This window comes from Aquarana catesbeiana, linkage group LG05 (assembly GCF_042186555.1).
Source record: "Aquarana catesbeiana isolate 2022-GZ linkage group LG05, ASM4218655v1, whole genome shotgun sequence".
NCBI lineage: Eukaryota > Metazoa > Chordata > Amphibia > Anura > Ranidae > Aquarana > Aquarana catesbeiana.
This window is the reverse complement of record NC_133328.1, coordinates 171,911,570-171,936,946: the sequence shown is the minus strand read 5'-3', so window position 1 is coordinate 171,936,946 and position 25,377 is coordinate 171,911,570. Positions and strand designations below refer to the sequence as shown.

The 25,377-nt window shown below is 42.8% G+C and overlaps 1 protein-coding gene across 1 annotated transcript in view; it reads right to left on the bottom strand.

Annotated features, from left to right (window-relative positions):
- Positions 1-25,377, bottom strand: part of LOC141144558 (prostatic acid phosphatase-like) — a gene marked incomplete in the record, with an annotated part of 140,716 nt that overhangs the window by 27,035 nt on the left and 88,304 nt on the right. The window contains 3 exon segments of the mRNA XM_073630347.1: positions 7,812-7,924; positions 16,879-16,961; positions 23,846-23,978. Of these exon segments, the coding sequence (XP_073486448.1) occupies positions 7,812-7,924; positions 16,879-16,961; positions 23,846-23,978 (329 nt within the window).

Sequence of the window (25,377 nt, the reverse complement as noted above, 5' to 3'; positions counted from 1 at the left end):
AAAAAGGCCCACACCAAGGAGATTTTAAAAGTCAGCGGGGAGTCAGCAGCGCTCTGCACCTGCGAAGCTCTGCGGTGTGATGCAATAGCGTGGTTGCCCTTAAGCTGCCCCCTAGAGGGCATCCTGCCTCGTTGGAGTTGTGCCTCCTCCTCTCTTCTCTCAGGCACCCAAGTACAGTCAGTGACCTCATCATCCCCTCCCTCCTTGTCACTGGAGCAAACTTGGCAGTATGCTGCAGCTGGGGAAACATGACTGCCAGTTTCTTGTCCTTCTGTGGAACCCCCTCTCTCTAGGCTCACATTACTCCTTTTCTCAACCTGTGAACCAACATCGGAGCCTTCAAATCACTGCGCATCCTCCAGCAGTATACAACCGACACTGGTCGAATAACTCTGGGGACGCCTCTGTGTATGATGGTGGGGCTACGGAAGGAGTGACTATGGACAAGGAGCCGGGGGAATAGGCTTTGTCAGCTGTGTTGGAAGGCAAACTTCTCTGAGCCTGGGTGACAGAGGATGAGGAGTATGAGGACGGCTTTGTTATCCACTCCACCAACTCTTCTGCATGTTGTGGCTCAATAACACGGCCAGCAGCAGAAAAAAAGGACAAGCGTGCCCCATGGCCACCTGCAGAGGATGCACCATGTCCACGACCACCAATGTTGACTGTAGACACAGAGGCAGAGGCTGCTTGCCCTCTTTTAGTGGCCTGTGAGCGTCTGCCTCTCCTTGGTGGCCTTCCGGACATGATGTATTTTTTGTTTTGCAACACCACACTACACTGTATTATATAATGTATACACCGCCTGAAGTGTTTTAGAAACTATACACCACCGAATGCACTGTATATATAGGCTACACTGAATGCAGAGTATATATACATTCTAATTAAACAGAAAATACCGCGCTGTGAGTGAATTTAGGAGATAAAATAATAACCGCCAAATTCGTCAGTCACAGATCGTAAATAAGGGTATGACGTTCGTCATCGTATGACGAAACGCACGTCGGGAGGAGCTGACGTGCTGACGTCTCGCGTGTACCGTTCGAGGGACGGGTGTTTGTACTAGCCGGCCGGCTGATTTGCTTTTAACACTTCGGAATATTGTAAGTGACATTCTTTATATACAAATAAACAGTGTTTACCAGTATTATGCTATGGTGATCCTTTCTCGTTCTGGGAACATCTGAATGCCACCACATTCTGCCCTTATTTACGATCTATGACTGGCGAGTTTGGCGGTCTCTGCTCTGCATGCTGACCATCTTGAGGGGTTTTGCCTGGATTCTGTCCTCTTGGCTCTCCATTGGATAAAGGCCCTGGCCGGGTATAGGTCGCAAGCTTATAAAGCTTGCCGTCTGGTAAGCGAGCATTTTGTGTGGTTTATCACTGGTGTTGCGGTGGAGGATGAAATTAATCATTTGAATTACACTCACGATCTGGTCAATCATTTGAGCACTGCCTACTTATGATGATGGACATTTATTTATTTTTCTAGCCTTTCTAGTTTTCTTACTACACATTGTTAAATATCATTGGTGTATGTTTTGCACTATATAGTGTACTTAGCGCTGCTACTTATTGCCATATATACATTCTAGACTGTATATGTATATATCTTTAACTGTGTGTATATATATATATATATATATATATATATATATATATATATATACACTGCCTGAAGTGTATTAGAAACTGTACACACTGTATTAGATACTGTGTACACCGCCTGCATTGTATTAGAAACTGTACAATGGCTGCACTGTATTGTATACTGTGTACCCCACCAGAAGTGTATTAGAAATTGTACACAATATATTAGATACTGTGTACACCACCTGCATTGTATTAGAAACTGTACAACGACTGCGCTGTATTGTATACTGTGTACACCACCAGAAGTGTAGTAGAAACTGTACACACTATATTAGATACTGTGTACACTGCCAACACTGTATTAGAAACTGTACAACGACTGCGCTGTATTGTATACTGTGTACACCACCAGAAGTGTAGTAGAAACTGTACAAACTAAATTAGATACTATGTACACCGCACACCGCTGAATGCACTGTATATATAAGCTACACTGAATGCAGAGTATATATATATATATATATATATATATATATATATATATATATATATATATATATATATTTATTAATACACTGCCTGAAGTGTATTAGAAACAGTACACCACCGAATACATTGTAGATATAGGCTACACTGAATGCAGTGTATATATATATATATATATATATATATTTTGTAAATTTTTTAATTTATTTTTGTAAATATTTTATTATATCTTTTCATGTGATAGCACTGAAGAAATTACACTTTGCTACAATGTAAAGTAGTGAGTGTACAGCTTGTATATTAGAGTAAATTTGCTGTCCCCTCAAAATAACTCAACACAGCCATAAATGTCTAAACCGCTGGCAACAAAAGTGAGTACACCCCTAAGTAAAAATGTTAAAATTGGGTCCAATTAGCCATTTTCCCTCCCTGGTGTCATGTGACTCATTAGTGTTACAAGTTCCCAGGTGTGAATGGGGAGCAAGTATGTTAAATTTGGTGTTATCGCTTCCACTCTCTCATACTGGTCACTGGAGGTTCAACATGGCACCTCATGGCAAAAAACTCTCTGAGGATCTGAAAAAAAGAATTGTTGCTCTACATAAAGATGGCCTAGGCTAGAAGAAGATTGGCAAGACCCTGAAACTGAGCTGCAGCACAGTGGCCAAGACCATACAGTGGTTTAACAGGACAGGTTTCACTCAGAATAGGCCTCGCCACGGTCGACCAAAGAAGTTGAGTGCATGTGCTCAGCGTCATATCCAGAGGTTGTCTTTGGGAAATAGATGTATGAGTGCTGCCAGCATTGCTGCAGAGGTTGAAGGGGTGGGGGTCCGCCTGTCAGTGCTCAGACCATATGCCGCACACTGCATCAAATTGACCATAGGTATGCTTTAAATGGTTAAGATATACATTGTACACAAGGGCTAGAAATATCTGTTTCATATGGAAAGCAATAATATTCCAGCTGACATTAGAGTGCAGGTAATATAAAGATGGAAATGATTTGCATGGTTGGTGTGAGCAGCTGGGATGTTTTAGTTTTAGGGCTGTAGCAAAGGTATGAGGAACTGTTGCATATAGCTGCCAATCAAAGTTAATGTCTGTGTCAATAGGCTATGGGCTTGTGCTGATGGCATCAATTTGACATCCATCTGTCATGCCATCAAAACAGTCCCTAACGCTACCACTTCCTGTCCCAGATTTTACCACCTCTAAAGCCAGCCATACATAGATCAAAATTTGACCGGTTCAGCAGGGACTTTTTACATGCGATTACTGCCGGTGGCTAGAGCCGCTAGCAGTAATCATTGTGGTCTGCCAGCTGGTAAGGCTCCCTACGCGCCCACCAGCAGAACACCATGGCGATGAGGCAGGCATTCCCCCATCCACACTGACTGTGCTGATGGGGAAATCAAGCTATTTTGGAAGGAAAGAAAGTCAAATCATCTACGGGCTTTGCCCATAGCCTACAAAATAACACTTCAGTCTGTTTTCAAAGTTGGACTCAGCCTCCTAACTGCTGTGTCTCCAAAACAGGAAGTAAAGGGAAATATTTCAAAAAGGAAGCAGACAGCAAAAAAAGGCTTTTAACCATTCATTGCTTGATCCAAAACCACAAATAAAGGTTCTGACAGTTTAGTGGAAGTTGAGCTATCTTAGACAATGACTAACAACTTCATTGCTTTTGCTATCAACTTAGAGGATGAATTGCTCCAAAGTGCCTGTAGCTACAGAGGTCAGTGAGGGACTTCTTTTAAAGCTCATATATGCTTTCCTAATGTGTGAATAACTAAATGCCCATAGCCTTGGCACAAAGTTTATTATGAACCAACGAAAACCAAACCCCAAGTTATCCTTTATTTTAAGGTACGATTTTTGCAGCCCATATACTCTATGATCTGGCTTATTTTAGTTGGATCAGAAGATGATCCAATATCTACAAGGCAGCATTAAAGCAGCCCAAATAGGCATTTATCATGAATGTGATCCAGGAAGTTAGAAAATCCTGCCAGATTATTGTTTTCCTTGGTGCTGTGATTGTCTGCACCCAGGTCATCCTGCCTCCTCCTTTGCCCTAAACATAATTGTTCAGGCAAGGACATTCCTGTTAAGGTGGGCAAATGGCCTAGAAGACATTTCCAGACAGCTGGATTGTGCCTGCTGGTCTGGCCATTCACTAATATGTGTGGCCAGTGCTGGGACAAGGTCGCCCAGGGCAAAGATGGCAAAGTGCGCCCCCCCACGGGTTCTGACTTGGGCCCCTTTGACACAGACTTTCCGATCAGGTCTGTCAGTTTTTCAGGCTGACCTGATCGGAAACCTCCATTCACTTCTCTGGTGCGGCAGATGTCAGCGGTTACATGCCCGCTGACACCCACTGCTATCCGATCCTGTCTGTGAAATCCAGACAGATGGAAACCCTATTTTCCATCTGTCTGGCGATCATATGAAAACAGCCAGGCAGCCGTTTTCATCCAATCTCCCCATAGAGGAGAACGGGTCTCTGACAGGTCTATCTATCTCTATCCCCTGCTGAGCAAAGCGGAGTCTGTTGGGTGGACCGCCTGTATGAAATGACCCTAATAGTGGTGTAAGGTCTGTAATGTTTGTGACATGCACTATAATAGTACTTACAGTGTTGCACTGCAGCAACCTGAGAGTATTGGGTGCACACATATGGGGTAGTGGTTGGTGGTGTCAATTTGGAAATGTGGAAAAGAAGTCCATGACCCTTTTCTAAAAATGTCCTGCAGCACCATGTGGTTTGGTGTGTATCAAAATATGTGCGTTAGCAGATGTGTGTGGGTGCATTTAATTATCAATGGCTCTGCTGTTCATCTACTAAAGGACAGTGCTCTTCTGTGTTTGTCAAGAAAACCACAATTTTGTGCATGATTTTGACATGCAAGCGTGTGAACCTAGCCTTATAACGGGTTCACACTAGTGCATTGTGGTTTGACCACAATACGATTGTGTGTGTGATTTACCTGCAGTTTTAGGTGTGCTCCTGATGAATTACATTGGACTGTGTGTTTTCTGATTGCGCATCAAAGATGCAGCATGCAAGACTGTGGTTTGCTTTCATGAAAACAGTCTAACAGAATTGAATGGGAGCTCCCTAAAACTGTGGATAAACTGCATATACAATCGTGCTGTGGCCAAACCACAGCACACCAGTGTAAACCTGCTATTACCCCCTGTTCACATTTACTGTGGCTTTAAAATTGTGCATCTTCACCTGAAATCGCACAATTTCAAAGCCGCATCTCAGTGCGACTTTGGGTTGTGACTTTAAAGACATCTGTGTGGCTTCATCCACAGATGTCTATTGAAGTCGCACCCTAAATCGCAAAAGTAGTGCATGTACTACGTTTTCAAATTGATGCGGCACCACAAAGTCGGTGTCACATTGGTTTGAACACTGCCATTGCAGGCAATAGTATGTGACTTGTCAAATCGCATGACAAATTGCTCCAATTTGAATGGGGGCTAAGAGATAAGAAAAGAGAATTGGTGAGGAGGTTGGGGTGGTAAAAGTATGTGCTAATGAAGAGCAAAGTGATGGAGTGCAGAGACTGTGCTAGGCTGCATGGTGGGGACAGGACAATTATGAGCGCTAAAAGCTAACTGGGATGGGAAGGGTGTAAGATCTGTATGTGGAATGCTGAGCTGAGACAGGAAGCTGCATGATATGTGTAGTGAAGATTTATGGAGAGGACAGCAAATAAGTGAAGGAGAAGGGGAAAAAATGAACAAGGCAGAGGAGCGAGGAGGATCGGTGCTTACTTACTCTGTGATCACGCAGGAAAGGTAGAGAGAGGTGTAGACGGGGTGGAGCGGAGATGAGCCGGACCATAGTGAGAGTAACAGGGAAGAAGGTGAAGTGACCCGGGAAGGAGAGCAAGTTGAGGGCGGGAGTGTGGCTTGCTGGAGGAGAGAGTGATTATTAGCAGCAGTGATTAGCAGAGATAAGGCAGAGTTGGATGAGCGAGGAGTCTGATAATCAGTAGATATGCTGTGAATACACAGTCACTCCTGTTCCCCCTCACCTCAGATTAAGACACCGCCCAGGGCAGCTGACCTTCCCACCCACCCCTTGTACCTGCCCTGTGTGTGGCCAGTGGTGTAGGCCCAGGACTGAAGGAGGCACTGTTGGCAATCTCAGTGTCTGCCATTGCTTGTGAAAATCATGGTAGATAAGAAAAAAATTGTCTCCAGGCCCACTTTACATTGAACAGGATTAACCAGTAAATTTGTATACGCATTTGATACATAGACTGCAAGGCTTTTGTTAATAGCTAATCAATCGTTCTTACACCAATAAGGTAACCTACAGGCTATCACGAATAGTTAGTAAAGCTAAAGCTGACCATACACTGGTAGATTTTCAAAAAGTGTTCATTTGAAAAAATCTTATCAGTACTTTTGACAATGGCACCAGAAACTTGGCGAATGACATTTTAAATTACTTTTTAAATGTTGTTAGCGTTTAACATTTTAGCGCCGGTTCACACAGGGGCAACACGACTCTGGCCGCGACTTTGCGAGGCGACCTGGACGCGACCCGAGGGCGACACCACAGCGCGACTTGGGGCGACTTACAAGGCGACTTCAAGTCGCCTCCAGGACAGGCGACTTTCCAGTGGCCAATCAAACTACAATCCGCTCTGGGGGAGGGAGGGGTTTGCTTGAAAAAAACATCTTCTCTTCCTGTGAAGTCGCTTCAGTATAGATCACGATCCGACTTGTAGGCGACTTACATTGAAAGCAATGGGTACAAGTCGCCTACAAGTCGCCTTGAAGTAGTACAGGGACCTTTTCTGAAGTCGGAGCGACTTCAGTAGCGTACATATAGACGGCTCTCATTCACTTACATGGACTTTCAGATGTCAAGCGACTTGGGGCGACTTGAGGTCTGACAAGTCGGATCCCAAGTCGCGGTAGTGTGAACCGGCACTAAGTGCCGGTTCACACTACCGCGACTTGGGATCCGACTTGTCAGACCTCAAGTCGCCCCAAGTCGCTTGACATCTGAAAGTCCATGTAAGTGAATGAGAGCCGTCTATATGTACGCTACTGAAGTCGCTCCGACTTCAGAAAAGGTCCCTGTACTACTTCAAGGCGACTTGTAGGCGACTTGTACCCATTGCTTTCAATGTAAGTCGCCTACAAGTCGGATCGTGATCTATACTGAAGCGACTTCACAGGAAGAGAAGATGTTTTTTTCAAGCAAACCCCTCCCTCCCCCAGAGCGGATTGTAGTTTGATTGGCCACTGGAAAGTCGCCTGTCCTGGAGGCGACTTGAAGTCGCCTTGTAAGTCGCCCCAAGTCGCGCTGTGGTGTCGCCCTCGGGTCGCGTCCAGGTCGCCTCGCAAAGTCGCGGCCAGAGTCGTGTTGCCCCTGTGTGAACCGGCGCTAAGAATGAACTGAATTTCCCAATTATCACAAATTATAAGAAAATCAACAAACATTCAGAAAATTTAAAATAAAAAATAAAATCCTACTGGTGTATGGCCAGCTTAAGTGATTTTAAAGTGCACTGTCATGACAATCTGTGTGCTATAAGAACTATTATACATATTGAATGTTTTTATGTAAAAAATAAATACTATATATATATATATATATATATATATATATATATATATATATATATATATATATATAAAATCATAAATGGGAAAACTATAATCCTACAATAATCTATTGTTTGGATACTTACTCAGTGCCATTGCCAACCTGGTAAATCTCAAAAATATGACAAGAGGCATAAGGAGGGAGCAATCCATTGGTCACATTTAGTGCTGTTTGCAGAGCAGCTATAGTTGTATCGTGCTGCAAGAGATAAACAGACCAGCAACTGTTACAGATCAGGTTTAGCCCAAATATAGAGAAAGTCCCCTACATTCGAATGAGTTTTGTTTTAAGAGTACGTTTGTAAGTCCAGTTTGTTTGTCCAACAAAGTACCCAACACAATCAGCCCAATAATTTACTGTAATCGTTTTATAACACATTTCATGCAAGTAATACATGGGGAAAAAAAGGTTGAAACAAAGATACAGTACTGTATATAGTAAAGTACACAGAAGCACAACCACTTGTAGAGTATGCATAGGAATGTATGCGAGAAATATGAAATAACTCACATGATTGGACATACAAATGCATGTTTGTATCTTTGAAAGTTCGTATGTAGGGGACTAACTGTAGTATGATAAAGTAATGGTCTTCCTCATAATTGTTATACACGAATTTGCTGTTTATTAGCTAATTTCCAAAAACATTGGAGGGAATTCACAAAGGCAAATACATCAGTTTCGTGGTGTAAATATTGGTGCATTTGTCTGTATACCAAACAGTGTTTTCAGACACATTTTATGTGTTTTTTTCACATGCCAAACCATGGTAAAAGTGACAGTTTATATACTGTAAATATTCAGCACTGTGCAGCAAATTAATGAAGCATTTGTTTTTTTTTTTCTTTGAAAGCCTGTGGTGTGTAAACACACTCAGACTCCACTCGGTGCAAAAAAAAGTGCACACCAAAAAGTGAAACACAAAACGTGCACAGAGTGTACATATGGTCCTCCTCTAAAGAGAAAGGACCCTAGCCCTGATCCCCCGGGGCTTTAGGCTCCAGGGGGCTGGGACTGGGGTACTTCACTGGTCCATCTGGCCGAAACCAGATGGACCCATCCTCTGGGATGTCTGCCGAAACAGACGGAAGGTAGACCCCATGGGAGAGGGTGAACCAAGCCAGAAGGCCATGTCCACCCCCTCCCAAGACTTTCAGGGCAGGCCCGAATACCTACACCCTACCAGTCAAACATGACAAAACGTGTACACCAATAAACAAAAAAACGAAAAGTGACAAACACGACAAACACACAAATATAAGTGGGGGGAAGGAAAGTGGAGACAGTGCAAAAGTGCCCTTGTGCAATACAATGGCCGGCCTTCCATTAATTAATGAAGCACTTGTGCCAATATTCTAAAATACACACATCTGCCAGAGTGGCATAAATAGGAGGGTGAGGAGGGGTGAACAGAAACAATCAGCACTGCAGCAAGGATAGGGGGATGTGTATAGAAGATTATTTCAGATTTGCAACAAAATGTTGGTGCATGCCAGAGTAAACACACTATAATTCCTCACACCATTATCACCATGTGATAAATTAACAAACTGGCGTTATTAAAGTGGTTGTACACCCTGTAAACCACTTTTACCTACCGGTAAGCCTATATTAAGGCTTACCTGTAGGTTCCTGAAATATCTCCTAAACCTCCAAGGTTTAGGAGATATTTACAAATAAGCCGATCACCAATGACTATGGCGAATGTGCCGATGTGTACGGCGCATGCACACTTTAGAAAGGGCACATCGTGCCGATTCTAATAGGGGTCATGCCATGACTGGCGGCTCCCGTGCGCATGCAGGCGGCCAGTCACAGAGCCTGGAGTTCGTGGCCCCAGAAGGAAGAGGGGTTGAAGATGGACGCTCGCTGCTAGTAGGGACAGCAGTGACAGGCTTCGGTTTCAGGTAAGTGACACCTTTATGCCATTATGCTTTACCTTTGCAGGGAAATAAAGAGGAAGTAAAACCCACCATGGTTTACTTCCTCTTTAATTTGTCACATGAAGCACTAATTAAGCAGGCATATAGATATTGCATTTTTGGTATACGTAAGTATTTGGCAATCCCCCCATTGTTTTTAATATTATGTAAAAATAATGTTCCTGTATTGTGCATGATGATGTCGAGACTCCACACACCAGAGCTTGAGGCATGGGAGGAGAGCTGAAGCTAGGTGTAAAGTAAGTCATAGGGCCTTTTAAATACTCTCCTAGACATAACAAACATTTAACCCTTGCAGTGTGAGGGAAGCTGACGGCCCTGCAAGAATGTATTTTTTTCATTTTCCTGGAGTTGTATTTTAACTAGTTGAAGACTTTGGGCTTGTTACACATGCCCAAAAAAAACTTCATAATTGTCAACAGGGTGTGTAGACCGTCCAGCCTCTCTGCCCTGCTTCTGGGACACCCAGTCACCATATATACCGTAATTGTTGGCTGTGATTAATCAAAGCTGGCATTACAACATACACAGAGAAGAGGTTGGCAGCCTTTAGCTGTCAAAAAAAAAGCAGTCTTAAAGGGGTTGTAAACCCTTGCAACACACTTTTTACTACAGGAAGGCCTAACAAAAGGCTTACCTGTAGCTACCCTGGATATCTCCTAAACCTGAACGGTTTAGGAGATAGCCTCTGCATTTGCCTGTGCTGATGTCATCGGCACATGCGCACTGAAGCGATGGCTTGTACGTGCCATTGCTTCAGTAAGTGTACCGTTACCGGGAGTGACGTCATCTCGGTTCCGGACAGTCAGAACCGGAGCCCACGATACCCAGAAGTAACTCTGGGAGCGATGTCGGCCACCGGAGCGCTGTACGAGGATGGCTGCAGGGGCTTCGATCTCAGGTAAGTATTTCATATGTGTTCTTATATATGCTATACATACTAGCTTATTATGCCTTTGTCTTGCAGGGTTTTTTTTTCTTGGGTTTACAACCACTTTAATCAGTGTTTATAAAGAACACTGCTCCAGACTGATTGTACAAAGATACAAACAGATTGTTACATTTGCATCTTTCTTATGATGTTAGTGTGGCAATCTCCCCTGCTGTGTCTTTGTGTTCTAGTGAGGGAACTCAGGGGACTCCCCCCCCCCCCTTCCTGCCGGAACACACTGATCAGTGCTCACAGCCATTGGCTGCAAGCGCTGATCGGATGGTGTAGATAGAACATATAGCTGTATACATGGGTCAAAAGTCAGCCGGTTCCTGCTGAACTGACCAATTTCTGCCCATGCGTACCCAGCATTAGTCTCCTTGTTTGTCGTTAAAAAACAATATATGTATTACCTTGTTATACAAAGAATTAGGAGAAAGGAATCAAATGGAAACACCGCATCCCAAATATTGAAAAGCAGAAAAAATATAGGACTAGAGGTCACAGGCCTCAGGACTTTTTAGGTGTTTGATAGTTAAGTAATATTGGAGTATTGAATTTTCATCAATAGCGTATAGTAAAAAATATATTTTATTTACAAATGATTAAAAAAGACATGAGACAAGTTCATATTACAAATACAGTAGTTCCACTAGGATGTGATACATAGATAATACCACTTTCTTGACATGTTTCGCTTAGTGGAGCTTCCTCAGGAGATTAAGTGTGGCATCTATTCAACTATAAGAAATTCAATAAGTGCTCATGTTGAGATATATTCTGCATCTATAGCATACAGGGTTAATTATGCAAATAACATCACAAAGTACATGAATATTCAAGGCAGATATATCGGAAACATCAGGAATATCAACAATGGCTATTAAAAAAAAAAAAAAAAGTATCAATGAACCTTACCAACACTGCTTTGGATCTAGATATGACTAATAATTGAAGATATATAGTTTGGAGCCTCTATTGTGCAAATACAGAGTGCCTTTTCGCCTTGAGTTCACAACAGGGTATGCAGAGAGGGACAAAAATTAAATTGTGGAACTTTTCTATTAGAAAAACAGCACAAATATAATGAATAGAGTAGCATGTGTGTCTGAATCAAACACAACAAGAATTAAATACAGTAAGACCTTGATTCATAATTATGGGAAGGGAAGTAAAAAATACCTTCAGTTGATCAGTGTAGTTGAATCAATCATGTGCTGAAATCACATCCAGAGGATGGTTAAAATGTTCACCTTGTCCATGAGGGTATTGCAAAATGGGGAGAAAGGCACAGCCCGGCGTATTGTCACAGAGACCCTAAATACCATGGGCAGGGGCCGAAAATAAAGACAAACGCTGTGCTCCCCAGATATGGGAACCTAGGAGTTAATGGATAAACAGCCATAAGGATGGTGAGGAGGTAAAAATATAAAAAGTATGTTAGGTCATTTATTCTATTAGCTGCAGCAAATGCTTACCAAGGGCAGGTACAAGCAGAGGATACGAGGGTAATCCCGCAGGCCGCGATGTTCCCACCTCTCCCTCGAGATAGCTGACAGAGTGTGGCGCGGGACATCCCCCGCTTTATCTTCCTCTCCGGCATAGCGACGTCTGACATCGTCGCCACGTCGCGGACATACAAAGGAGTGCCATAGCACATGCGCCAAGGCTAACATGGCGGCGCCATAGATGACACAATCGCGTACATTACCCGCCGTGGGCATTTTGGAACTTCCTATGCCCACAGAGGATCGAAAAAGGCAGGACCAAAGCCACAATGGGATCAAGATGGGTAAAAAAAAAAAAACCCACCTCGATCCCAAAGGAAAAAAAGGACTGACAAATGATAAGCCAAGAAACAGGAAAACAGGCTGACTCCAAACGGGGCACAAATAAATCGGAGTATTGATTAAAAACCAAATGACAAATGCCCCGGGTGTCCGTGCATCCCAGGCTATAGGTGAAACAAAGCAAAAAGGCACAAAAGTGAAATGCACATTATACAAGCAAACTGATGATAATATTTAACTAAGTAAATGTATAATCAAAGGGTTAATTGCAGACTACGCATTAACTGAGCAATGCTGAAAATAGGTTCAGGGATTCAGATAAATACATCATAACCATAGATGACAATTTGTAAGTACATATATCCATATGAAGATGTGCATACATTGTTAGTGCATCAAATGACAATTCTCAATGTATTAAGATAGTGGGGAAAAAAAAGGAATTAAAGGAAAGGTTTGAAACTTAAAACGTCATTCAACTCAGGATATTGAAGAGCACCTAAATCAGAGATCCATCTGGCCTCACGTTGCAATAAAATCCTATCATAGTCACTCCCTCTCTCATTTGGGGGGACATGTTCAAGGGCAAAGAAATGCATCTTGGTATCATCGAATTGATGGCAGAGGTGAAAGAAGGGGCGTTTGGTTTTCCCCACATAAAAGGCATTGCACTCACATGTCATGAGGTAGACCACACCAATTAACTGGCAGGTGGCTAAAAATTTGGGGGAATAGACACGTCCATTGGGGAGGGCAATGTTTCGTGATGCATGAACATATCTACAGTACCCACATCTATGGCAAGGTCTGGTTCCCTTGGTACTGACAATGGTGGTGGAAGAAGGAGCATAGTGGCTATGAACAATATGGTCCCTAATGGATTGTGATCTTCAAGTTATCTCTGGGTGATCTTTCAAATGTTTGGAAACAGTCGGATCCCCCATCAGCAGGTACCAGTACTTCTGTAATAGACCACGCACCTGCTGATGTTGTCCCAAGAATCTGATGATCATTCTTAACCCAGGGTCAGACCTAGGAGTGGTCCGACCATGAATTAAGTTTGATCAATCCTGTTTTTTTGGCCCTAGCACAGGCTTTCTTGAGGCATTTATTGCTATAGCCTTGTGATTTGAGACGATCTTGTAGAGCTTTGGCCTCAAGCTCAAATTGGGCATTTTCACTGCAGTTCCTCCTGAGTCTTAGATATTGCCCATAGGGCACATTGGTTACCAGAGACAGGATGAGAACTGTTGGCATGCAGGAGGGAATTTCCCGCTGAGGGTTTGTGAAATAAAGTGGTGCCAATCGTCCTATCTGGGTTTATAAAAATCTGAATGTCCAGGAATGTCAAAGTATGATGACTGACTTCCATGGTGAAAGTAAGATTGTATGAATTGGAACCAAGGCCATCAAAAAAATGAAAAAGATCCCCCTTATTGCCAGTCCAAATGAAAAAATTTCATTTATATATCGCCTTCAGAGTGGTATCTGTTTGAGTAAGATCTGCATATCCTCCTTAAAGAACAGGTCACGCTCCCAACCCCCCAGATACAGGGTTGCGTAGGAGGGGGCACACTTGGTCCCTATAGCGACCCCCTGTATCTGGAGGTAGTGGGAGCGTCCAAATAGAAAGATGTTATTCATTAGGATAAATCTAAGGAGATCCAAAATGAACCTATTGTAGGTGGGGAATATGCCATTATTCTGAGAGATAAAGCCCTCCACAACTCCAACCCCCACGTCGTGTAGAGAGTTGTAGAGGGCCTCTACGTCAAGAGCCACCAGCCAAGGTTCCTCAGGGACCGCAAGGCCATCAAGCGTTCTGAGGAGATCACTGGTATCTTGTAGATATGATGCCAGACTCTCAACATGAGGTCTAAGAAAATCATTGATTAATTGACTGGCCTTTTCAGTCAGACATCCGTTTCCGGATACTAATGGGCGACCAGGAGGATTTCTGGAATCCTTGTGGATTTTTGGAAGAGCAAAGTCTGTTTGTTTATTAGACTCTGATGATATGCGGACCCTATTAGTAGCCTGTAGTGGATAATTATGTTATTGACATGGCTGTCTGGTACCTTTTTATACCAATCACGATTTTGTAGCAACCACATAACCATTGATGGTTTTTTTTTTTACCCATCTTGATCCCATTGTGGCTTTGGTCCTGCCTTTTTCGATCCACGACGTTGCCACGCCGGAGAGGAAGATAAAATGGGGGATGTCCCCCGCCACACTCTATCAGCTATCTCGCGGGAGAGGTGGGAATGTTGCGGCCCGCCGGATTACCCTCATATCCTCTGCTGTGCTTTTCTCCCCATTTTGCAATACCCTCATGGACAAGGTGAACATTTTAACCATCCTTTGGATGTGATTTCAGCACGTGATTGATTCAACCACACTGATCAACTGAAGGTATTTTTTACTTCCCTTCCCATAATTATGAATCAAGGTCTTACTGTATTTCATTCTTTTTGTGTTTGATTCAGACACACATGCTACCCTATTCATTATATTTGTGTTGATTTGTAGAAAAGCTACACAATTTAATTTTTGTCCCTCTCTGCATACCCTGTTGTGAACTCAAGGCGAAAAGGCACTCTGTATTTGCACAATAGAGGCTCCAAACTATATATCTTCAATTATTAGTCATATCTAGATCCAAAGCAGTGTTGGTAAGGTTCATTGATACTTTTTTTTTAATAGCCATTGTTGATATTCCTGATGTTTCCGATATATCTGCCTTGAATATTCATGTTCTACATCTATGCCCTTAATTTGTAATATTCTAAATACTTTGTGATTTTATTTGCATAATAACTCTGTATGCCAATCGATATGCTATAGATGCAGAATATATCTCAACATGAGCACTTATTGAATTTTTTTTTATAGTTGAATAGATGCCACACTTAATCTCCTGAGGAAGCTCCACCGAGCGAAACATGTCGAGAAAGTGGTATTATCTATGTATCACATCCTAGTGGAACTACTGTATTTGTAATATGAATTTGTCTCATGTCTTTTTTAATCATTTCAGTGTAAATAAAATATATATTTTTTACTATACGCTATTGGTGAAAATTCAATGCTCCAATATTACTTACCTATCGAACACCTAAAAAGTCCATGGGCCTGTGACCTCTAGTCCTATATTTTTTCTATTACCCTGTTATGTTTAGTAATGACAAAGTTATTGCCTAATAAACAGGTCCATAGAAGAAATATAAAAATTGCTCTGGTCCATACAGGGTGAACATATGTGAGAGGCGAAGTGGCTAAATCAAAATAAAAGGTTTTGCTTTTAACTAAAAAAAGGTTTGATGCCAGCTACAATATCTCCAGATTTAGTAGTTAACCGTGTTAGTCAATCCCACTGCATATGGTCATGGCATTCCAGGAATTTTTCACTGGAATAAAAAATACTATGCCAACCTTCATCAGTAATATTTTTTCCCCAGAGAAAACAAGTGGAGAGATTAGTAGGGGCTAGTGATGAGCTCAGGCATATTTGGATCCTAGTCTGAGCTTACCTGAGCAAGCCTGCCAGAAAGCTGTCACTGTCCTGGGCCAAGAGATCAGGACATTCCCCCGCCCTGATCATTCCATTTTAGTCTCATCTGACCATAACACCTTTTTCCATGTGGCCTCTGCAAGGTGTATTTAAGGTGGTCAGATGAGACAAAAATTTGAATTATTTGGCCTCAACACCAAACAATATGTCTGGCGGAAGTCCAATACAGCTTACCATCCAAATAACACCATTTCTACAGTAAAGAATGGAGGTGGTAATATCCTGTTATGGGGGGTTTTCTCTGCAGCAGGGACTGGAGCACTTGTCAGGACAGAAGGGAAAATAGATGGGGCAAAATACCATCAAATTCTAAAGGAAAATCTGCTGCCCTCTGACAGAAAGTTGTCAATGGAAAGAAGGTTTATCTTCCAACATGACAATGACCCAAAGCACACAGCAATAATGAACACACAGTGGTAGAAGGAGAAAAAGGTGAATGTCCTTGCATGGCCTAGTCAGAGTCCAGACTTAAACCACATTGAAAATCTGTGGAATGACTTTGAGACTGCAAAGACTGCACTTTGAGACTGCAGTCGACAAACCGTCACCATCAAATTTAACAGAACTTGAGCAGCTCTGCAAAGAAGAGTGGGCAAATATTGTAAAGTTAGTAGAAACATATCCCAACAGGCTAAAGGCTGTAATTTAAGCAAAAGATGTCTTTATAGAGGCTGCAAAGCAACAAAATGTGATTATTTTAAAGGGGGGATGTGGGGGGGGGGGGGGTGATTCTTTTCTATACCCTCTGTATATATCTTTTTTTTTTCTTTTTTGTAATGGGGTGCATTAAGATTATCTACAACCAGTGTCCAAATCCAAGTTAGAGGTCTATTTCTGTTGTGCTATATTTTCTTACATAAGACACCCTTTTAAAAAATAATGAAGAAATACTGCTAAGAAAGCCAAATACATACCGCAGAGTACATTATCAGCTTTTGTTTGCTAGATGGCGTGAGAGCTTGTGTGATATTTTCTAAAATGGCTTTCACAAGGACACCTGAAAACAAGATGAAATGCTTTCAATTAATTGCAAAAAGTCAAAGAACACCAGCTGTGCAATTTTTGGCTTTAACACCTTTTACCTTATTCACTGATAAGTATATAGATATATTTTGATTGTTTACTTCATGGCTACATGAGTTCTCACATTAGCTGACAATTTTTTAGCTAGCTTGTCTTTAAAAATATACAGTATATTTCCGAAATATTTACTGCAGGTGAATCTTCCAGTTGCATGTGTTTTACATGACAGTGATTGATTCACCCTAAGGCTAGGTTCACACTGCCTTGCAAAGTGGCTAACAGCAGGGGTCCGATGCGTCCCTGTTCACCGTTTCAGGTCCAATTGAAACAGACCAGAAGATGCACAGGACTCCTGTGCAATTCGCTCCACATCCGTCCTGGAGCTTTGTGAACCGGTTCCATTTAAAAGTGGTCACAGTCTCCTGAAGGAACGGCATCTTTTACCCGCATCCAGTTCGCAATAGTGTGAACCCAGCCTCAGTGAATGCTTGGTGAAAGTCACATTCACTGCTTTACATATATGCACCTGGTGTCTAAAGGGTACTCTTACTATTAGATATGTTGTTGTAATGTAACAGTGGAACACGCATCCAAAGTGTATCTAAAGAAAACTTTAAAAAAATCCTAGTTATTGTAAGAGTGGTAGCTTTTTTAAAACCCCTGTTTTTTCATTCTGTCTGTATCTCCTTCTGGAGATTTCTTTCACTTCCTGTCCTTGTTACTCAATCTTTCTTAATTAAGAGGACAATCTTCCCTGGTAAGATTTCCCCATTGGGTATTTCCATTTCTACTTTCCTTTAAACAATATATGCAGTACCTGATAATCTAAAATAACTTTAATGTAGAGCTCCACCCAAAAAGGGTAAGTTCCATTTGTTAGCCTCCTTCCCCCCCTCCGCTGCCACAGTTGGCACCCCCCCACTCCCACTTCCGGCTCAGTTCATCACAGCGAACTGAGCCAGAAGGTCAGCCCCCTTCCCCCACAGCTGGCCCATTCACAAAATGCAGCGTGCTTTGCACATGCGCAGTAGGAAACCGGCTGTGAAGCCTCCATCCTTTACCCCCCCACCACCTAAATCTTCCAGTGTGGCATCCAATAATACAGCTAAAGTGCTGTCAGGAGCAGGGACAGGACAGTGGGTGGGCAGAAGGAGCACATGCCCTGGGCACGGAGTCGCTATGTGGAGAGGGGGCGCTGAAAGCAGATGAGCACTCAGCTCTCCAGCTGCCTGCATGACAGGAGTGACACTCTCGTCTTTCAGAGCAGAGCACAGTGCTGAGCTGCGATAGCTGCTGTGGGGAAGATTTTACTCCCCCCTCCCTCCAGCTGCGGAACTGGATCTTCTTTACCTACCTCCTCTGGCAGCTTCAAGCTCTGTTGTAGGCTGCTTGTTGTGTGGGCGGGATGGTGATGCGGCCAGGTTCGGAGATCCAACCTGCCTGCCCGCCTGCCTGAACTGACTGCCACTGACCACTAATGTGGGGGAGGGGGTTAATAATACTGACCCCTGTACTAGGGGTTAGTAATGTGTCCACTGACGTCAATGCTGGGGGTTATTAATGCATCCTCTAATACCAGTGTTGGGGGTAATTAATGTATCCACAGACACTAATGCTGGGGGTTATTTTTTTTTTTAACAGAAAAGTTTTTATTTATCATTAGTAAAAATGACTTGCATTACACAATTCAATCATTGAACATTTAAATGACAAAGTCAAATAGATGATATAATATTACACGTTATATTACTGTACATATTATTCAAGACAATATTATACAAGACATATTATTCACCACATTGTTTACACAGACTTCTTTATGTAGAAAATTTAACATATTCTAATACAAGAAGTGTCACAGCAACTCTGCTTCGTTCGTTACCCCTGAAAGATTTATTTAGCATAGGTATCCGCTTTCCTAACCTTTATTTGCCATGTAAAACAATCGTAGTATTTCTAAAGGGGGGCGGAGAGGGGGAGAGGGGGGAGACACTGATGGTAGGGGGAATTTCTCACGTTCCTAATAGGGCTTTAACTGTTAACCCTGGGACACCAGATCTTTTCGAACTTTTGGGGGCATTTACGACTCATATATGTAAGTTTATACAATGGTAGAGTGTTGTCAATAAGTGTTTTCCACTGCCCAACCGTCGGGGGTTCCGACTGTTTCCATTTAATTAGGATGGCCTTTCTGGCATAGTAGGAGGCATAGAAAATCAGCAGCTGTTTGTGAGTACTTGTGGTAATGGCGTCACAGATTCCCAACAAGAGGACATGCGGGTCAAGATCTATAGTTAAATTCCCAATCGAGTTTATATACTGGACCACCTCCCGCCAAAATTGGTGGATGAGGGGACAAGACCACACTGCATGAAAGAACGTTCCCACTTCATTATTGCATTTGGGGCATTTGTCAGACTGAGTAGGGTAAATTCTGGCAAGCCTCTGGGGGGTATAGTAGGCCCTGTGGAGGAATTTCAGCTGGATGTATCTGTCCCTGGCGGATATCATTAGAGGTATGTATTGTTGAATTCCTTCTTTCCAATCATCATCCGTCAGGGAGGGCACATCCACCTTCCATTTGTTAAAAAGCCGAGTTCCTTGACCATCAGTCCCACAGGGCATCCGGAGATACAGGGAGGAGAGGATGCGGTCTGCATTGGCCGAAATAAGGAAGCGCTCCACCATGTGTGACTCCAAGCGAACATAATCGGGAAATTGGGCCTGTATGGCATGTCTTAGTTGTAGATAACGGAAAAACATCCTCGCTGGGAGTTGGAAGGCGTCTTTGAGCTCATCATATGATAGTAACCAACCCACTGGCATAATATGCTGCATAATTTTAATTTCGTATCTTGCCCAGATAGCCGGGTCAGGGATAGACAATAGGTGAGGCAGTCTAGGGTTACCCCACAATGGTGTATAAGGGGAGATAACCCCAGGTGGATTAAGTTTAGCTGTCAGTTGTTCCCAAACTTTAATCGTAGTGCGCATAGGAATTGTCAACCCAGCCTGTGCCCTCTGGCCCCTAAACACCAGGTTACTTAGTGCCGAATATGACCCCAGGATGGCTGCCTCTAAGTTAACTGATGGGTTACTTCGTGATTGCGTGAACCACCAGCGTACTGTGACCAGTACCGCTGCCCAGTAGTTTTGCCTAAAGCACGGGAGCGCTAGTCCACCTGCAGAGAGGGGAAGCTGTAAAACAGTTTTAGCCACCCTAGGGGTCAGTCCGGCCCAAATAAACGAGTTAATCACCTTGTCTAGTTTTTGAAAGAAGGAGTTAGGGATGGGGACTGGGGTATTTCTGAAGACATAAAGAAACTTGGGAAGGAACGTCATTTTAAGAAGGTTGATCCTACCCACTGGAGTCAAAGGAAGTGATTTCCAAGTCAAGCATCGCCGTATGAGTTCCTGTAGGATAGGATAAACATTATCCGTTAGGTAGCAGGAAGGTTCCTTTTGTACTTCTATACCCAAATATCTGAATTTAGTGACTGGTTGTAATTGTATATGGGAGGTAGGGACAGGGGGTGTCGGGATTAGTGAGAATAGTATGGATTTATTCCAATTAATACGTATTCTGGAGAAGGACCTGAATCGATCAATAATTCGTAGGGCCTCCTCCAAGGAATCCGAGGCATCGGGGAGATAGAGAAGGGTATCATCCACGTAGAGGGAGATCTGTTCCCTCAGCGGGCCCACCTCCATTCCCCCTGCAGACGTAGCCGACCTAATGAGAATGGCCAGGGGTTCAATTGCTAGGGCAAACAGTCCCGGAGACAGTGGGCAACCTTGCCTAGTTCCTCTGCAGAGATTAAAAGGGGGTGAGAGTTTGTTCTTACTCTAGCTGTAGGGTTGGCATACATCAGTCTCACCCATGAGATGAATTTGGGTCCAAAATTAAACTTCTTTAATACCTGCCAGAGGAATTCCCACTCGGCCGAGTCGAAAACCTTCTCAGCGTCGAGGGAGGCTACCACCCCAGAGGACTCTGTGATCGCCGCTCGAGATATATTCCTGTATAACCAACGTAGATTGATGTCTGTACCTTTCCCTGGCATGAAGCCCGTCTGATCTCCATGGACCAGGGAGAGGATGACCGAGTTAAGGTGGTTAGCCAAAATTTTTGTAACTATTTTTGCATCTACGTTAAGGAGCGAGATGGGTCGGTACGACTCACATAACTCCGGGTCTTTACGTGGCTTAGGAATCACCACAATCACAGCTTCAGACATAGATGGGGGAAGACTCTGAGCTTCCAACATAGACAAGAGAAGCTCATGAAACTGCGGGGCCAGGGCTTCACTATTAGTCTTATAGAATTCGTAATCCATCTGAACCCGGGGTTTTTGCAGGTTAGAGCGATGAAATCGCCAGTTGCATTTCTTTAAGGGTTATTGGTGCATCTAGTTTAGCACTGTTAGCCTCTGATAGAGTAGGAAACTCTACCTGAGCCAAAAAATCCTGCAACGAGTCTGATGTATAACCCGCCCTAGATGTGTACAAGTCTAAGTAATATTGCGCAAATCTAGCATTTATCTGGATAGGATCTGTCTGTATTTGTCCCTGGTCATCCCTGATGTTCGCAATATGTGCCACAGTGGAGCGCTCCTTGGTCAACCATGCCAACAATCTACCAGACCGCTCTCCCTGCTCAAATATCCTCTGTGACTGCGATAGCAGAATTTTCCTAGTCGCATTAGCCCTCAACACCAAAATTTCTCGGTGTAGTGTCTGAAGTGCAGCGTATGTCACTGCATCTCTGTTAGCCACATAGCTGGACTCCAAACTCTGAGCTCGACTCTCCGCCTCTTCTAGAGCAAGTTTGTTGTCTTTCCTGACCTTACTAATTATTGTAGAGTACTGTCCGCGGGTATATGCCTTAAAGGCATCCCAGAGCATTGGAGGGGGGGCCGTTCCTCTATTTACCACCCAGTAAGCATCTATCTCCCCCGCAGCCTCAGGAGCAACCTGTTCATCAGTGATCCAAAAACCTGAGAGCCGCCAGAGGCTATTACCCACCGGCGAATCTGTGTTGAGCCGCATTAGGAGTGGAGCGTGATCAGAGATACCACGCGGGAGAATTTCAACTCCCTGGATGCGTGGGAGTAAGGAGCCGTTAGCATAAAATAAGTCTATTCTGGAAAAGGAGGCGTAGGTAGACGAGTGGCAGGTATATTTCCTGTCCCTGGGATACCGACACCTCCATATATCACTGAAGCCATATTCATCTGCCCATCGAGATAATGGAGATTCAGTGGCCACATCATTGCCAAGTTTATCCATACTGGGGTTGGGAGTTATGTTAAAATCACCTGCCATCAACACTGCCGCAGTAGGATATTGGGCCAATATAGGGATCAATTTATGAAGGACTGCCAAGGAGGCTGGGGGCGGGTTGTAGAGTCCCACCAAGACCAATTCCATCCTGTCACACATAGCATGTAGAACCACGTATTTCCCCTCAGGATCCAAATGGAGATCTAGAAGAGTGAATGGTAATGATTTGTGGACCAGAACGCTGACTCCCCTGGAGTAGGTGGAATATGTGGAGTGATAGTAGGAACCTACCCAGGGCTTTTTAAGAGCCAACGTCCTGCTCCCAATTAAATGAGTCTCCTGCAGAATGCAGATATGAGGGTGGTATTTTTTAATATAGTTAAACATCAAGGAACGTTTTATTTTAGAGTTAAGGCCCCGTACATTCCAGGACAAGATATTAAGTGGGGCCATTTAGACCGTGTATGAATGTCTGACAGGATTGAAATGGCCCTCTTGCCGTATGAAACTTGCATAGGACAGTATTATGTCTAAGAAGTACTGCAAACCATTGTGTATCAGATATTGAATAAACTACTCCCTCCAATGGCAAGAGAGCAGTCATACATGTCTTACAGATATCATTCAAAGCATCAGCAAAATTTAGAAAACAAAAAAAAAACAAAAAGCAAACCCAAACCAAAACATAGAGCAGAACCGGTCGCTCCAAACCCTCCCCCCCCCACCCTGCACCACCACCCAAACTATGGGGTGCCTGATCCCCATAACAAATCGTGACAACTGCCCATGGGGCACGTGAACAGTGGAGCACCAGAGCGACACAGTCTGTGCTCAGAGAGTCTAAATAGGGAGACCAATACTCAGGATAGACAGTCCCTGCAGATCAATCGTTCACCCAGAATGTTCTGGGGGCATAGTTCTTGAACTTAAAACTTTTTTACTAACTCAAAACTTAAGGCCTAAAAAACTTCAGGTGACCTCGTTAAAAATGGTGACAGGATCAAATGTATGTTTGGTGGAAAGTTATGATAGTAGCAAGAAGTATACAGCTAAATTTAAAAAAAAAAGTTTTTTTTTTTTTTTTTTACTATTTTGGGCCAGTTTTCCCCAGGAGATATCCATTACCATTTACCACCAAATGAAAGCCCAATTTGTCCTGGTATAATCCACCAGAATGCACAAAGTAGTTGTGGTGATATGTACAGTTTTACTAACATGTCAAAGTTGCAAAATTGTGCTTAGGCATTAAGATTTGTTTTACCCTTAGGCGTGAAGGGGTTAAAAACAAACAAAATTTTTAGGTACTTTCAAATGACATTCCTCTAGTCATTGGAGGTACTTTCTTACAAAGAAATTTTCATACGAATATTTGTACAAATGTTTGTTTGAAAATCTACTAGTGTATAGCCAATGTTTTAGAAACTGCTGAAGCCATAAACAGCTGGGAAACTGAAAGATAGAATGACAACCTCCATATTTCCTAAAACATGTTTCCATTAATAAAAAATGCCAGCTTTCACTGTTACCCTAGTCGTTAACTCAGTACCTATTTATAAAATTAGCAGGTTCATTTACCTCCCATCAGTTTAGACTTTTCATGTTGTTTGTATATGCCAAAGTAAGCAGCCATGGATATTTCTGACAGGCGAAGAAGATTTTCCAGTACAGTATCTGTTGCCCAATTAGGCAAAGTGAAATTGTGAACTTTCTGAAATAAATATTTAAGATGTTTTAAAGCAGAACTTTACCCATAACACTTTGATAACAATAATGTTCTTTAACAAAAGAACATACATTCCACATTATTAATTATGCTGCCAAAATTACTGTAAATTGCCTCCAGTACCCCGTTTTAGAGGTAGGTTCAAGCATCTCAGCCAATTGGACTCTCCTGCACTGCACATATTGACAGGAAAAAGAAGCAGAAGGATGACCTCATCAGTGTGCAGCTGCTCCTTCACTGTTCATTCAGCAAACTTGGGATGTGTTCTTGATCAAATACATTTGGTAAATAGAATTCCACACCAGGTCAAACAACTTCTGGATTTGGGTTTTAGCCTAGTTTTAGAGTAAAATAAATATACACAAAGAAACTAACATAACTTAATTTTTGGTATAGTTTACCATGTATCTAAACCCAAAAGCAAAAACTTAATATATTTCACTTTACAATTATTAAAGTGGAACTGAAGCCCAAAAAATTTAAATTGTAAACAGGCAGGCTTCTTATTGCAGAAGAGACATGCAATGTCTTTTCTACAATAAAATACACTTATCTGTCTGTTTGCAGTCTCCTGCAGAATGTACACTAGCAATAGGTTGTACCCAGGGGCCCCATGATAATCTTGTATTACATCATATTTACCAGCTGTCCCGGATTTGACAGGACAGTCATGATTTTTACTAAGCTGTCCCGGGATGGCCATGTCCCAGGCAGCATCCTGAACCTGTACTGTGCCTTTCTGATCCTAGTATTGTGCCCTCCTGACTCCTCCTGTACTGTGCCCTTCTGTTCCCCCCATACTGTGTTCTTTGTGTTGATTAACACAATGAAAATCTCTCCTGCGCTCAGGTGTCCATGAACTAGACGTGTGGTGCAGCCACCTAAAGAAGTAATGCCTAGCGTCTTGCAGCCCTCGTTTGAACAATGGGTATTCAAGCTAGAAAAAATCAAAAAAGAAAGAGGGCGCACCAACCTAGTGCATTACCACTGATAAACTTTAATGCAGCATAAAAACAGCAAAAATTATACTCACAAACGAGCTAATAAAACCAGCTTTCAAAAGAGCGCAAAGGCGCTGTTCTGTGGATCGACACACCAGGACCTGTTGCCGAGAAGGTTCGACCGGTGCAAATGGCCAATGGCTAACGCGTTTCGGGGGAGCACCCCTTTCTTCAGAGCCTAAGCGGGCAATGGTTGGTCCCTCAGAGATCCCTTAGGCCCGCTTAGGCTCTGAAGAAAGGGGTGCTCCCCCGAAACGCTTTGTGTTGATTAGTCTTTGATTTATGGTATGTTTTATTTTATTATTGTTTAAAATCAACTTTATTGAAAGCACTAATAAATATATGTGTAATTCTATCAACTATTTATACTTTAATTCTTGAGA